The sequence below is a fragment of the Nelusetta ayraudi genome, unplaced genomic scaffold (assembly GCF_046127955.1).
Source record: "Nelusetta ayraudi isolate G7.1 ecotype Tasmania unplaced genomic scaffold, CSIRO-AGI_Nayr_v1 ptg000020l, whole genome shotgun sequence".
Classification (NCBI taxonomy): domain Eukaryota; kingdom Metazoa; phylum Chordata; class Actinopteri; order Tetraodontiformes; family Monacanthidae; genus Nelusetta; species Nelusetta ayraudi.
The window spans coordinates 151,280-167,709 of NW_027466070.1; the positions used below are offsets into that span (position 1 = coordinate 151,280).

Consider the following 16,430-nt stretch of genomic DNA (forward strand, 5'->3'; position numbering starts at 1 on the left):
AATTAGTCAACTGTAGCAACAACACAGTAATAGTGAAAGAGTAATAAACGTATATGATATTAGTATTATAATAGATTCTAATATAATTGTGCAGAATAATAAAATATGGTGACTCGTTTAGTAGCTATATATGGTGAAATACAAAACAAAACAAACGCTTGTATAACAGGGTGATGAATATGGTATGAATAAAGTGGTTTATATGATTAATTATTAGCCTCATTATGCATACCTACACTTTTCATAATTGATTTGCTATAATTTCACACCTGAATAGAGTTTTCAGATGATTTCCGCGGCACGGGAATCTTTTGAACATCCCATATTTAAATTTTAATATTTTAATAGCGTAAGCGTGTCCTCGTATAACTTCAGTTTTATGTCGAAATCGCGCTTTAAAAAAAAAAAAAAAAAAAAATCTTCCTGCATAGAGCTTTAAATTGGCATATGTGCTGACCGCATGTGACCACCAGGTGGCAGGTGACCTGATCAGAGAACTGACTGATACTGACTGCTTAAGCGGGTCCAATTCACCATGCAATTGTGTTCCATGGACAAATAAAAAAAAACAAATAATCTGTTTGAACCCTCAGGCAGCTTTACTGCTATCTGACTATCAGACCTTATACATTATGGACCCATGCTGGAGACTATTATGGGGTGCCATCATCTCCACTATTGATCAAAGTTCAATGTAGATCAGCTTGAAAACACTGTCATGTAAAACAGTGATGTCACGCTTCAGTGTGTGTGTGTGTGTGTGTGTGTGCGAGAGAGAGAGTCTGCATGTGTGTTTGCATGTGTGAGTGTGAGAGAGAGACATTAATCCTCCTGTGTGTCTGTGCACTGTAATCCACCTGTGTGCGTGTGTGTGTGTGTGTGTGTGTGTGTGTGTGTGTGTGTGTGTGTGTGTGTGTGCATTCTGACGTCAGTCTGTAGGGGGAAGGGAAGTGTGCACGAGTCATTCTTTTTGAGTGTGTGTGTGTGTGTGTGTGTGTTTCTTTGTCTGATTTTTAGACACACACACATATGCACACACACAGTGTCCAGGGTGTGTGTTGCTGTTTGTTATGGGATGCCTGCTGCTTTGGGTTGCTCCCCCAGTCTGTCTCTGGTTCTCAGTTCTCCTCCAGGTCCCGTTTGGATCCTGCGCCCTCCTCATTAGCAGGTCCTGGATGTGGCACCTGTTGACCCGCCATAGCTCCTCCTGTGAGCCAGGGCAGGAGAAGGAGGAGGAGGAGGAGGAGCGGCAGCAATAGTCTCTCTAGCACTCCCTGCAGCCACAGATTGTCTAATTAGATTAAGCAAGGCTTTCCTCAGATAATCATGCAGCCCGCTCCTGCGTTCCCTCCTCTGATGGAGCTCTGTTTGCTCTGTGTGAAGGTCGAGCAGAATTTCTGATAACTTTTGCCTGGATTTTGAGTTTTTTTTTTTTTTCTTGCAAAGTTTGAGGTGCAGTGTGGGAGCTGCTGTGCAGGCTGCGGGCCGAGGAGCTGTGGCCAGGTTATGGGCTGTTCCTGGGGCTGTGAGTGTGACGCCGCTCACAGTAATCGGACTGCCGCTAATACCTGCTGCTACTGCTACTGCTGCCGCTGCTACTGCTGCTAACAGGAGGCGATGGGGCAAGTTTCTGTAAGTAAATCCTGAATTCTGCTCTTCAGGGCTGCATCCATGCTCCTCTCTCTCAGGGCAGACAGTCCTGATTTATCATAGTCCTGTTTTATCAAATGAAAACACTCTGGCTTTAACCTGCAGTTCTTGTTTCTGCTATGCTGCTTTAATATTGCTGGGTTTTTTTTTCAATCACGAGAAAGAGAGAACCCCCCTTCACTCAAAAAAAATATTATTGCAGTGTATATCATGCAGAAATTGTTGTATTTTTGGACCGTAACTCTACTTCCAGGCTCTATGCAGCCTTTCGTCGTGACCTCGGCGTTCGGCTCCGTCTCCCTCTTTTTTTCCCCCCCTCCTCTCCTTCAGCCTTTCGGCAGGCTGCTCCTCGCTTGCTCAGATTAAGCCCCGGCTGACTGATTGACACAGATTACTGCTGAAGGCACAGAGGTCACAACCTGTGGAGAAGAACAAATGTGAAGGCGCTCCGTTTAACGCACCAGCAGGCGGAATACTCGGCAGCACGCTGGGACTTTATATCTATTAAAAAGCAACAAAAAAACAAACCCAAAAACCAACAAGTAAAAAGAAAAATGCATTCTGGATGTTAATGTGTATCTGATGGGTGGAGGCGGGATCAGCCTGCATCCTGATTGACTCATGACTTTGCAGCGGTGCAGTCAGTCAGCAGAGTGATGAAATACCACAGACCTGCTGTCCTGGTCAGAAGATTTGTTCGAGAGGCAGATTTTGCTCAGTGTTGCTTTAAAAAAAAAATACTCCAGTGGTGATCAGATAGATAGATAGATAGATAGATAGATAGATAGATAGATAGATAGAGTTTTGTAACCTTGCAAATCTAAGTTAATCAAAGTTAATCATCCAAAACAGACTCTGCAGCTGTCCAAAAATCTGCATATTTAGCCCTGTGTTTACAGCCTCCTGCTCAAACATTCCCTTTATCGCCTTTTTTGGGCCTTACACATGTTTTGGAAGTGGACAAAAATTTTCAGAGGGCGGAGCCAACACCTGGTTGGAGGTGTTGCCCTTAACCTGGAAGATTTAATTTGTATCTTTTGTGATGTCACAAGGGGTCAGTTTCCAGAATGACCTTGTGAGTCGTTTGTGAAATAACAACAACGACAGTGAGGTATTCCTTCATCATGGCCATCACTTATTGAGTTGCGCCTCCACAGGAACAGAGTCCCTGCCAGGCTGCTGCGTCTGCCGCCCGGGCCCACCACTAAGCGTTCCGGAGAGGCCCCCCGTTGGAGGGAGACGCGGAGGAGGAAGCAGCCATGGCCAACAACTCTTTCCGCGGGTCCAAACATGGGCGGCGTGCCGAGGCCAACCACGAGGCCGAATTCAGCTGCTCGCTGCAAGACCTGCGCTCGCTCATGGAGCTGAGGGGGGAGGAGGCGCTGACCAAGATCCGGGACGGCTACGGGGACGTGGGCGGACTGTGCGCCCGGCTGAGGACGTCGCCCGTGGAAGGTAGGTGATTTTTTTTTCAGACGGCTGATTTCAGCTGCTGGAAGGGAAGGTGCGACCCTGTGTGCTGCCGTGGCCACTGCTTTAGGAACCCAGTTTAACGTTAAACAGTTCTGAGTGTTATTCCCAGCAATCAACACAACTGTGACTTGTTCAGAATTCTCATTATACTTCGGTTCCATGTCAATTTAAGCCATATGCAACGATTTTTGGAGGTCATCTCTAACGCATTGCAACAAACCGTAGCGGTGAGGTCGAGAGGTCGAGCACCAGGAGTTTCTCCTCCTGCGGTTCCGGTACATGGCGCCCTCTCTGGCTTCCTCTCACCTGTGACTCACTGGCAGACAAACAGCTGGAGGGGCTGTTGCTCAAAGTGAACTGTGCCCTGCAGCTTGTGTTGGTCCTGCCGCTGCTCTGCGCCGACCTTGGGACCACCAGTGGGATGAAAACAGGTCGTTCCAGTTCCCTGGTGTATTATTTTAATCAAAAACACTCCTCCCAGCCGAGAGGAATCAGAATCAGATTAAAGAAATTCACCCTTTGGCCCGAGCACATATTTGTTTTTGGGATTTGGAGCACAACAATGAAAAAGCTCTGAGATGCTCTCCTTAAACATCTATAGTACCTTTTGTTTTGAACGTCTTGGACAAATAAGATCTGGCAAGATCTCCCAGGCGTGGTGCTGCTGCAGCCTTTTTCGGGTGTTTAAACAGCTCTGATTAATCAGGAAGTGCCATTAAGTGTCTCCTAATCTACTGCGCTCTCTACAACAGCAGACTGCAGGACAGTTGGCTTATCTTTCACTCACCATCGATGGTTGTGGTGGCTGCAATATTTGATATGAAGTTCAGGATTGTCCAGGTCAAGAAGTTCTGACATTAGGTGATAGATGATATGGAAGGTCACGACCTTGGAAAGCCACCTGTCTGCCTTCTCACATCAAAGCTCTTTTTGCAAAAAGCTGTTTGCATTCCCTCCGTCTGCGTTCAGGTTCTGCTGCTTCCGGCTCTGGGTGTCTTCACATTGGCAGTGTGAGGGCCAAACCGGAGGACGACGTTCCATGTTGTTGCTGTTTGTGCGAAGCAACGTCTCTTTAAATCGTAGTTTTGAGCATCAAGATACAGGGTCCACAAACTCACTTTTTTTTTTTTACAAGAAATATGTTTCTTTATGAAGCAACCTGGTGATGATAGTGACTGTGGTGCGTGACCAGTATGCAAAGCTTCTCCTGAACCAACGACCTCACTGCTCCACTCTGCAGGTCCAGCCTGCACCTGTTCTGAACTTCTTGCTGATTGTCTGTCGTGTTATTGCAAATCTTTCTTTCAGTTTTAGAGGAAGTCTTTCTTTCCTTGTTAAAAATATTTTCCACTCTGTGTTCTCATCCCCAAGTTATTTGGGGGGATTTTTCAGAACCACGGACAGCTCACGTCTGGCATTACGTGCGCAAAGATGATAGGAGCGTAATCTAAACATTTCCCTAAAGTCCGGGATTGTACTTCTGCCATTTATCACAAAATTTTCCTCGTGATTTCACCTGCTCACGTTTGACAGACAGAACAGGAGAAGAGTTAAAAAATAAAAATAAATAAATGAACTGGAACTGTTTTATGAACAGTCATGTGTATTTTTAGTCATTTCATGTAATTACAAGTGCGACCTGCCCTGAGCTGAGATTAAACTGATATGTTTTCCCAACATTGTGGTCATGTGACAGAGTTGAAACTGGCTCACTGTCTTGTTACAGACTGCTCTCTGCCCTCTGCCATTTCCCCATCTCATCATTAATTCATCCAGTCTGCCCGCCTTGCGCACGCTCAATAAACACCTTGAGCTGCTCGACCCCCTGCTGTCAAGAGGGCTGAAATGTCACCGAGCGGCTTGGAATCGCCGTTAAACTTATCCCGCCTGCATCTAAACAGGGAGGGGAGGGGAGGGCAGGAGCAGAAGCTCTTGCGGTCGCCTGCTCGTTGTGCACCTCGCACTGCCACTGGCACAGAGAGGAGTCAGCAGCAGCAGCAGCAGCAGGTCTGCAGGGATCTGAGCTGCAGGTCCCGTCATGTTCTGCCCCGCGGAGGAAACCTGCCGGCTCCCACAACCACCAGAGTGACGCAGACAGTGATATGAGATGAAATCAGGTGGAAGCTGTGGAATATTACCATTGTTCCTACATCTATTGTACATAATCGACCAGTTAAAACGTCCACCAGTTGCTGGTTACATGTATGAATGGACAAATCAACTCACGCTAATGGTTTCTGCTGCCACACACACAACTTCAGATGTTGTTTCTTCCTTTACTCTTTTATTGCATCAACGTGAATTCATTTTTTCTCTCCTCCGCCACATTTATTTAATAGCTGATCGCAACTTAAAATCTGAAATATTAGGAAAAATGTACATTTTTATAAAATTTCTCTCTCCATATACTCCATGTATAGGCTGCAGTTTTATCATTCAACTTCTACACAAACTGTCTTCAAACCAGTGATCTGTTTTTTTTACTGTATTGGTTTTCCTACTCTTTTTCATGGAAGTTTTACAGAGGGAAAAATAATATTAATAATATTTTTAGATGCTTTACTGTTTCTGAACTATGGATCCTCATCAAATCTTCCAAATTCAAAATAAGCCAATAGCATTTGCAGAATGAAAAAAAGAATTGGATTCAGCATAACCAGATTACTCGACTCAAATTTATCCTGCGACCGCACACCGAGGGACTTTAGAACCGATATACATGTGGATTACACGCATGATTGCAAATGTTAGATCATCCGATGCCTTTTGTTGAAGAGATCAAGACGACGCGTAATCTCTCAGGCACAATAGCGCAGTTTTATTAAAGTAAAGGAATACAGGGGTCAAAGGAGGATGCGGCTCTAATCTTGCGCTTTTGTCCCTGCGACGCAGGTTTGGACGGGAACTCGGAGGACATCGAGAGAAGGAAAGAGGAGTTTGGGCAGAACCTCATCCCTCCCAAAAAGCCAAAAACCTTTGTGCAGTTAGTGTGGGAAGCCCTGCAGGATGTCACGCTCATCATCCTGGAAGTGGCCGCCATCATTTCACTTGGCCTTTCTTTCTACAGGCCGCCAGACGCCGAGAGGCAGCGTGAGTTCGACTGTCTGTCCGCCGTTCTCTCACCTTGTCTCCAGGCCGAGAGAGCCCCTTGTGATGTCACAAAGGGCACTTGTGCTCAGAACCACGTGTCTCTTGCAAAGTAGACGAAGCAGAACAAGAAAGGGAAGGATGTGTCTCATTTCTGTGAAGCTCGCGGAGAGAATAGACACGCAGATTAGTGAAAGAAAAATGTATTAATAGGAAAATAAGTGTTAAAAAACAGTAACATATATATATGTATATATATATATTTATATACATATACACATATAAATACATACATTATATATATACATACATGTACTTTACGTTATTATATGAACAAGTGACTAGACAATTACTATTATTTGCTCACGTCAGCAGCTGCTTTGAGCGTTTTAAAGATGTAAATCCAGACCTCACCCCTCCATACGCGTCACTAAGTTTTGAACCCTGCATCACTCCGTGGCGACTCACTCCCTGGCGCCTGTCGTCTGAGTGCAGACTGCGGCAAAGCGGCCGGCGGCGTGGACGACGAGGGCGAGTCGGAGGCCGGCTGGATCGAGGGCGCTGCCATCCTGCTGTCGGTGGTCTGCGTGGTCCTGGTGACGGCCTTCAACGACTGGAGCAAGGAGAAGCAGTTCCGTGGCCTCCAGAACCGCATCGAGCAGGAGCAGAAGTTCACGGTGGTGCGAGGAGGCCAGGTGGTCCAGATCAAGGTGTCCGAGATCGTGGTGGGAGACATCGCACAGGTCAAATACGGTGAGACCTGCTTCCCGTCTGTATTTCTGGCCATCGAAGGAGGAGGTCCCACTGCCCTGATCAGATCAGCCTTCCATTTAATTCACAGCCTCATTTATTGTCTCACTAGAAGGTCTGAGTGGCTCCTGGCCCCGCTTCTCTGTTTCTTCTTTCCATAATAATAGTATTATTCTCCTTGGATGGTACTCGTAGATGTTTTTGTTTTAATCCAAGAAGAATCAAATATGTTTGAACGCAATTAGACGGAGCAAAGTTTGTTCTAGAGATTTTTCTTTCAAATGTGGTTGCCATATCTGTATAAATCCTCCACAGGACATATTAGTATTCTCAATTCTTCCCTGGACTAATCATCCAGTTTGGAAGTTCTTACAAACCGAGAAATGTTGGGATAGGTTCTCTTATTATATGTCAAAGTCTGACTATTTATGCTGTGTTTCTGTTCGCTGACATTTTTGTTTTGGCTGCCTGAAAAAAAAAGAAGGAAAAAAGCAGAAGTTCCACTGATGTTCCAAGTTTTGCATGAAGAAGAGCCCACATGAAAACAAAAAAATGTCATATGCATTGTAATATTTCTCAAAAAACTATCATCCATCGCAAGACTTTTTTTAAAAAACATTGTCATTTATCAAATCTGATCTCAGGGTCCCTCATTTTCTCCAACTAATTCCACCATATGACCATATCCGCTACCTGTTCCTCCCCAGGTGACCTGCTACCGGCCGATGGCGTCCTGATCCAGAGCAACGACCTGAAGATTGACGAGAGCTCTTTGACCGGAGAGTCGGATCATGTCAAGAAGAGCCTCGACAAAGACCCCATGTTGCTGTCAGGTGTGTTTTTCTTCTCGTGGAACCTGCCGCCTGGTTCAGAGTGACCCGGGCTCCCATTAACAAACAGATTTTTCCATTTTTCGCTTGTACTGATGAGTCAAGTTATCTTTTTTTTCGTTTTTTCCCCTGTGTTCTTGTCCTGCTCTGTAAAATGTAATCTTTAACTTGTTACCTTTAAAAGAAAAATACAGCAGAAAATAAACGTGTCATGACTATGGAAACTTCATTCTAGGACCTATGACTCGGGAACTTAACTACAAACTACACAAACTTAATGGTATTTTTTTTATATTATCTTTCCCAATGAAAAAACAACTATAGGAGGACCTATGACCTTCTTGCTGTCGGGGTCGCTGCTAACTGCTGCACCACTCTGGCACTGTACTTATCAGAGCACACAGTCACATTTCAAAATTGTGTTAGATAATGCTATACACAGTTAGCATTTCTGTAATCATCCACTGATTGTGCTGCCTCTGGAGACTCAAGCTAGTGATGGTAATAATCATAATAAAAAAAAAAAAAATCCTCTCTTCCTCCGCCAGGAACACACGTGATGGAGGGCTCTGGCAAGATGTTGGTCACCGCCGTGGGGGTCAACTCGCAAACGGGAATCATCTTCACGCTGCTCGGCGCCGGCGAGGACAGCGACGCCGAAGGCGAGGAGAAGGCCAACAAGGAGAAGAAGAAGAAGGAGAAAGAGAAGAAGAAGGAGGAGAGGAAAAGGAAGGACAAGAAGGACAAGAAGAGTAAGTGCGGCTTTCCGTTCCTGCCAGCGAGTTCTCTCCCTGTTGTGCAGCAACAAACCTGGATGCAGCAGGATGAGTTCACGTCAGCAGCAGCAGCCAGTCAGATCAGATCGAATAACTCGGCAATATCCGGATTTGTTTTTAAGTTTTTAGCTTCTACTAGGTTCCGTGAATGCCGATGTGTGAGTGTGTGTGTGTCCAACTCCTGACTCCTGTATTTTATTTTGTTTTTAATCCAGGTAAAAAAGACGAAAAAAACAAGAAAGGTGAGTGGCTGCAGTTATTTTATGTTACTGTAAGAAGTGAATTTTTGCACGTTCATCTTCACTTATCCATGTGTCCGTCGCACTGCTTTTACACCGACTCACTCGTGTACTTTTGGACTTGTTGGTCCTGATTGGCAGAACACGGATCGGTCTAGCCAGTTCGCTAGCAGCACCAAGAAAGCAGTCAGATGAATATGCATCTTCCTTCCTCACCTCCCTGCAGGATAATATTATGGGATAATATTCTGACCCTATATTAAGCCACTTCTTCATGATCGCAGACGGCTTTCAGGGAGAACCTCACGCCTTGGCACCGGACCTCTCTGAAAGTTCAGCACTTTGTAATCCACTGCGAGATGTGCAGCATATGACGCAGGACAGTTGGATCAATCAGTCAATTAATCAACCAATTAACAATCAAGCCATGGTTCTGCTTGCAAAAACAATGGCCCTAATTGGAAAAAAAAAAAAACAATCCTGCAGCTGACCAGGGGTCCTGGAGACTCGTGGTCCACGTTGAGTTCTGATGATTGTGCAAGCTGGTTCCCCATGCTGGTCCTTCTTGGCATGGTGCGGTGTGTGTGTGAGTGTGTGTGTGTGTGGTGTGTGTGTGTCGTCGTGGTTGTGGAGCGGTGGCGGCAGCAGCAGCAGCAGCAGCAGCAGGTGCTCCCAACTCTGTTGATGATGGTGATTAGGACCAAGCAGATTAGCGGCCTTAAGCTCGGCAGCTGCTTTCTTCTCCTGCCTGCTGCTGCCTTGCCTGTCCACTAATAACCTCATTACTGAGCTGGGATCAGCGTGCTAACACACACACACATGCGCACACGCACACACACATTGGTGGGCAACTTCACACTCTCATATGTCGTATTGCTTTTAGCCATAGTGCATTATGGCTATTATTACAGTTGGTGATGGGACTCAAGAATTCTTCTTACATATGGTTTCAATTCATTCAGATGGTTGTGAGAGTAACCTCTAGTCCACTAGACTTTAGGTTACTTTAGTCATGTTCCTCAGAGAACTAGACTAGCTAGATTAGCTACAATAATAACCCAAGTTGGTTTTGTTTTGTGAGCGTGGGTTGCCAGTTTCCAGCTGTTTGCATTGTTGATATGAGAGTCATGCAACCTCAGAACCCCCAGCTTGTCCCTGCTTACCCTAATTGCAATAATAATGGAATGTTGTTCAAATCGTCTGTATTAATGATTTGCGGTGACTTGTCTGTTTGGACTTGCCAGGAAAAGGCAAGGACGGACCTGTGGAGATGGAACCGCTCAACGAGGACGGAGAACCGGACAAGAAGAAAAACCTTCCCAAGAAAGAAAAGTCTGTCCTGCAGGGAAAGCTGACCAAACTGGCTGTGCAGATCGGCAAAGCAGGTGACACGTTTTGCTTAACGTATCGCATCTCACTCCAGTGCATTTCCTGATCTTACGGTACCAAAAAACAGACCCATGTATATATATTTTTTTCCTGTCGCTTCTGCTCATAAAATCCTTTGTGTCCCAGGGTTGTTCATGTCAGCGCTCACCGTCCTCATCCTCATCACCCGCTTCCTGATCGACACCTTCTGGATTCAGGGGGTTATTTGGACCAATGAGTGTGGGCCCATCTATGTGCAATTTTTGGTCAAGTTCTTCATCATTGGCGTAACGGTGCTGGTGGTGGCTGTGCCTGAGGGTCTCCCGCTGGCTGTTACCATCTCCCTGGCGTATTCGGTCAAGGTCAGTCTGAAAGATTTTATAGAAATGAAACGTATCATATTATAGTTTTATTAAGATAAAGAAAGGTACATTTTTAGGACAGGTTCTTATCAGGTGCACTAAACTTTTTTCTTTTCTTTTTCCAGAAAATGATGAAGGACAACAACTTGGTCCGCCACCTCGATGCCTGCGAGACGATGGGCAACGCCACAGCCATCTGCTCGGACAAGACCGGCACTCTCACTATGAACCGCATGACGGTGGTGCAGGTCTACGTCGCAGGGCGCTACAACAAAAAGGTGCCTGAGCCGGACCTGATCCCTGCCAAGATCCTGGACCTGCTCACTATGGGCATTGCGGTCAATTGCGCCTACACCACCAAGATTATGGTGAGTGGTAAAAATAGCTGTCCATTCAGCAGGATGTGTGAGTTAAAGACTTGGCCTTAGAGAGCAGGTTTGGTTTGGAGGGTTGCCACAGCGACTCAGGGCACATCTGATCACAACGTCCTGCCTGTATGCAACTATCCAAGTCCGGACGAGACAACCAGGCCCACACAAACACATACGGCTTCCAAGATGTAACTGCTCGCAAAGGGCTTTGTTGCGTTTGTTGGCTTCTTAACTTTCTCTTTCATCATCCAGTGCAACATAGAAATGGGGTTTGAAGCTAAGTGTTAGCATTTCAATACTAGCGTTTAAACAATTTCATAGCTTGGAATAAGGTTTAGAATTGTTCTTGCTTCTTGCTCTTTCGTGAAATAGAGATATACCAACAGTCTTTTATTCATATAATTTTGTCTTATAATATCTTAATATCAAATATTAGGGATTACAGGGAGGCCTGAAGATTTTGCAGGTTGCACCTCTGATATTTGGTCCAGTATATTGAGGAAGGACCAGCAGGATGAGATGATACCTGACTTTTCCTGTTGATCAACACACCAGTTTCTTTCTCTTGCCGTGCTCTTCTTCCAAAAGAGTATTGCCTCTTGAAAACACAGCATGTCTGATGCTACACCTTCCCTGCAGCCTCCAGAGAAGGAGGGTGGGCTGCCTCGCCAGGTGGGGAACAAGACTGAATGTGCCTTACTGGGATTCTGCCTGGACCTGCGGCGAGACTACCAGAGCATCCGCAACGAAATACCCGAGGAGAAACTGTTCAAGGTCTACACCTTCAACTCGGTGAGGAAGTCCATGAGCACAGTGCTGAGGAATCACGACGGCAGCTACCGAATGTTCAGCAAGGGGGCTTCCGAGATCCTGCTAAAGAAGTAGGTTCCTCTCGTGCTGTTGCTCCTCACAGATCTTCCCTCAGATTGTGTTATCGCAAGTCTTCTGTGCACGTTCAGATGCTGCAGGATCCTGTTGACCAGCGGTGAGGCCAAAGCTTTCAAACCTCGGGATCGAGACGACCTGGTGAAAAAGGTGATTGAACCAATGGCGTCGGAGGGCCTAAGGACCATCTGTCTGGCCTACAGAGACTTTCCAGTCTCTGAAGGAGAGCCCAGCTGGGACGATGAGGCACACATCCTCACCGGCCTCACCTGTATTGGAGTAGTAGGCATCGAAGACCCAGTAAGACCAGAGGTACGTCAGCCACCTGCTTGAGTACAAGCAGAAGTTCTGAGCTGTCGATTCTATATCAATCCGCTTTAACTTTACACCATCCATTGTTCTGTCACGACTGAAATGAAACCTGTTGCTTTTACCGGTTCTTTTGTCAGGTACCAGACGCCATCCGAAAGTGCCAGCGAGCCGGGATCACTGTCCGAATGGTGACTGGAGACAACATAAACACTGCCCGCGCCATCGCAACCAAGTGCGGTATCCTGCATCCTGGAGACGACTTCCTGTGCATGGAGGGGAAGGAGTTCAACCGACGTATCCGCAATGAGTTGGGAGAGGTAAGCACACACAGGATTCTTGAGGCTTGTTTTACTTTTTCTTCCTGTAGACGTCTTTCTACATTCTCCTCTGTTGCGCCTGCCCACTTTTTTTCTGCAGATTGAACAAGAGCGTATTGATAAGATCTGGCCAAAGCTGCGAGTCCTGGCCAGGTCGTCTCCGACTGACAAACACACCCTTGTCAAAGGTGAGACAGCGGTTAGATGGCCTGGATTACCTGGAGGTTACAAGATCAGAGACTGCTATCTTTGATTGTACTTTGCTCCAAATGAAGGTCAAACCGTGACATGTAAGTCTCTGATTGATGTCCTCGCAGGCATCATCGACAGCACTGTGCTGGAGAAGAGGCAGGTGGTCGCAGTGACTGGAGACGGAACTAACGATGGGCCCGCACTGAAGAAAGCTGATGTCGGCTTTGCCATGGTAATATTGCAAATGGTTTAGATAACCCCACACTTTCAGGATTAGTCAAGATGATTCTACCCACCCTCTTTTGCTTATATTGCTGTTTTTTCACTGTTTATTCTTATAATTTAATCAATCCTAAGTTTTCTTGGAGAATCTTGGCATGTACTTAAATTCAAACCATGTCCATTCAGGATGTGGCAAGCATTCACATTTCGGTCCTTGGTCATAGCTTTCACCCAAAGGCTGACTTCCAATCAGTCTACCTTGTTTGAAATGCTGCGACTCATCATTGTCATATGTTTATTTAAGCCAACCTCTGCGTGTCGCGTTTTGCAGGGCATTGCAGGCACAGACGTGGCCAAGGAGGCGTCCGACATCATCCTGACAGACGATAACTTCAGCAGCATCGTGAAGGCCGTGATGTGGGGCCGCAATGTCTACGACAGCATCTCCAAGTTCCTCCAGTTCCAGCTCACCGTCAATGTGGTTGCCGTCATCGTGGCCTTCACGGGGGCTTGCATTACCCAGGTAAGAGATTTTAGGGTAATTAAAAAACAAAAACAAATAAAATGCAGGAAAAGGGCAAAGATAGGAAGCCTAAACTGAGACAAAACATGGATAATAATATTTTTACTGAGTAAATGTTTAGTACCTATACTTTTTAACTCCCCACATAGAAGCGGTGAGCGTTCTGTACAAAGACAAGATTGTGTATTTGTGTTTCCAGGACTCGCCACTGAAGGCTGTGCAGATGCTGTGGGTCAACCTCATCATGGATACTTTTGCCTCCCTGGCTCTTGCCACCGAGCCGCCAACAGAGGCCCTGCTGCTCAGGAACCCTTACGGACGCAATAAGCCGCTTATTTCACGCACAATGATGAAAAACATCTTGGGGCATGGTGTCTATCAGTTGACCGTCATCTTTGTGTTGCTCTTCATTGGTCAGTCCACCTATTATTATCCTATTATCCTCTTGTTATCCTATTTTGATTCTTGCCTTTTTTACACCTGACTCAACGGAATCCCTGTCTCAAATCAGATGCTGTTATGCTTTGCCTTCCCTCCCACAGGCGAGCAGATATTTGACATTGACTGCGGGAGGAACGCCCCTCTTCATTCCCCGCCCTCTGAGCACTACACCATTGTCTTCAACACCTTCGTCCTCATGCAGATCTTCAACGAGCTCAATGCTCGCAAAATCCATGGTGAGAGGAACGTCTTTGAAGGCGTCTTCAACAACCCCATCTTCTGCTCCATCGTACTGGGAACACTGGTCATACAGGTAACCCTGTCAATAGAGCAAGCACGTCTTATTCTAATGTTCTGCTTATGATGGCAGCTGTGGATGATTAGAGATTTTGAAGATGACTCTCGTGCGTAGCCAAGGGTTCAGAGGCAGCTTCCCTCCTGAAATCACCAAGGAGTACCAGTTGATGTCCAGCTATCTGATTCACATTCTGCCACCAAATCCACTCAAAGACTTTTTACTTTGACACTGCTCCTCATTTCTCTTGAAGATCGTCATTGTCCAGTTTGGTGGAAAGCCGTTCAGCTGTGTGAGCCTGACTGTGGAGCACTGGATGTGGTGCCTTTTCTTTGGCATTGGCAGCCTCCTGTGGGGACAGGCAAGAACCTTTTTTGTGCTTATATCCGCTGAGGTGTTCTGCTCAGGAATCACCGTTCTGTTTGACACAGGGAATCTGTCTGATATGTGCGTTTCTCCAACCCTCAGCTGGTGTCCAGCGTTCCTACCAGCTGGCTGAAATTCCTAAAGACGGCCGGCCATGGCACGCAGCAGGAGGAGATCCCCGAGGAGGAGTTGGAAGAGATGGAAGATGACGAGATCGATCATGCGGAGATGGAGATGAGGAGGGGCCACGTGCTGTGGTGCCGCGGCCTGAACCGCATCCAGACACAGGTATGGTCCCATAACACCACATCAACAAACTGAGGATATGTGTTTCACGCACGTGTATGGTTAAATGATAAAACTGTGAAAAGTCGTTAAAAATTTCACCCTCGTCAGATCCTCAAACTGAGAGTTTTCCCTTCACCTTTCAGATTCGCGTTGTCAACGCCTTCAGAGACAGCGTGTCTCCCTACGAAGGTCTGGAGACGCCCGAGTCTCGCAGCTCCATCCACAACTTCATGACCCATCCCGAGTTCCGCATTGAGGATTCAGAGACTCAGATACCGCTCATTGACGAGGTGGAGGGCGAGGACGAGGCGCCGACCAAGCGCAACTCTATCTTCATCCCACCGCCGCTGATTGGGCTCTCCAACCTGCCGCCTGTTCCGTCCTCGCCCAACCAGAACAATAACGCCATGGACGGTTCGGTTCCGTTACACAAGGACGCTTCCAGGCCAGGCCTGATTGCAGCTAACTCAGCGGGACTGCCGCCGTGTCCAGGAAGCCCGCTGCACAGCCTGGAAACCTCACTCTGAAGCCCTGCTCCTCATCCTGACTACTTCTCCTAACACTTTGTAAATATTGTGTTTGTTTCAGCAAGAGTTCTGTCCCCGTTGTGAGCCAAGAAAGGAAACCCTTTCCAGAAAAGACTGATTGGCTCAGGAGTCAGAAGCTCGTGTGCTAATTTTTAGAATCTTGGAAGCAGAAGTGTTCTCCAGTATGTTTGTGGCTGTGCGCAGAGCAGCGAAGACAACCTGCTTGCACAAACTGTTTTCTTCTTTACTGTAATAGAACATGAACTCTTCAGTTTTTGTTTAGGAGAAGAGTGTTGTGAGGTGATCAACGCATATCAGATTCGGATCTGTAAATATTTGTGTTGTGTTGTTGATGATGTAGATGAACATACCGTTGAACTGCAGCAGTTTGATCTGCAGCTGAAAGAGACGAGTATGGCTAGTTTTGTGTCTTTAAGGACGTCTGAAGTGTAGTTAAGTCAGTTGTAACAGGATGAAGGGAAGGTTCAAATGCGTATGTACACATATTTTTGTAGTTGGAAAAGTGTAATCTTAATGTCTCCTGTTGGATTTTTAAAAAGTTCTAGAGAAGGATGTTTGTTAAAATGTTAAAAGTAACAGAGGAAGAAGTGTTAAAATCATATATCTTTTTATTCCCCCCAAAAATGCTTCCCCGTTTTGATGTTTGACGAATGGGTGCAAAATGTTTCTGAAACTGTCCAAAAGTTGATTGCAATATAATCAAACAATTGTAGTCCTCTGTGGAATTCATATTTTTAAGTTAATTTTTGCAACTGGAATATTTTGCAATTGTCAACTGTTTTGTTTTTTTTGTTTTTTGTGGGTCAAACGGAGGATTGGGGTAGAAGGCAAGAAATGGAAACCCAAGGCAAAGTAAAGTTGCTTCATGTTGACTGGTGCAAGATTGTTGATTGAATTTTTTTTGGACCATCTCAGGTGACTGTATGAGACTGTATGACATCAAGTGATGTGTTTTCTGATTCAAAAAGGAATGCAAAGGAGCACACAACAGGAGCAATATAAAGGAATAAATCAATTAAGGTTATATAGTAAGGTTTTATTGTTGTGTTTTTTTATATATCCTTTATTATTATTATTATTATTATTATTATTATTATTATTATTATTATTATTATTATTATTATTATTATTAGCA

At 45.7% G+C, this 16,430-nt stretch overlaps 1 protein-coding gene across 1 annotated transcript; it reads left to right on the top strand.

Annotated features, from left to right (window-relative positions):
* Window positions 1-568: 568 nt before the first annotated feature.
* Window positions 569-16,167, top strand: LOC142888779 (plasma membrane calcium-transporting ATPase 1-like). The gene is made up of 21 exons (XM_076027182.1): window positions 569-1,632; window positions 2,808-3,105; window positions 6,016-6,213; window positions 6,706-6,963; window positions 7,668-7,793; window positions 8,339-8,542; window positions 8,782-8,808; window positions 10,050-10,190; window positions 10,321-10,535; window positions 10,661-10,903; window positions 11,546-11,787; window positions 11,866-12,103; window positions 12,241-12,420; window positions 12,521-12,608; window positions 12,738-12,844; window positions 13,166-13,357; window positions 13,557-13,770; window positions 13,900-14,111; window positions 14,347-14,454; window positions 14,562-14,747; window positions 14,891-16,167. Exons 2-21 carry the CDS (start codon window positions 2,910-2,912, stop codon window positions 15,272-15,274), a joined length of 3,759 nt encoding a protein of 1,252 aa, XP_075883297.1. The 5' UTR covers window positions 569-1,632; window positions 2,808-2,909; the 3' UTR covers window positions 15,275-16,167.
* Window positions 16,168-16,430: the final 263 nt, after the last annotated feature.

Excerpts from the sequence above, each read along its gene's own strand:
- LOC142888779 (XM_076027182.1), top strand. The coding sequence starts at position 2,910 with ATGGCCAACAACTCTTTCCGCGGGTCCAAACATGGGCGGCGTGCCGAG. Across the intron at positions 10,904-11,545 it reads CCTACACCACCAAGATTATG|CCTCCAGAGAAGGAGGGTGG; the intron begins GTGAGTGGTAAA and ends CCTTCCCTGCAG. Across the intron at positions 13,771-13,899 it reads CTTTGTGTTGCTCTTCATTG|GCGAGCAGATATTTGACATT; the intron begins GTCAGTCCACCT and ends TCCCTCCCACAG.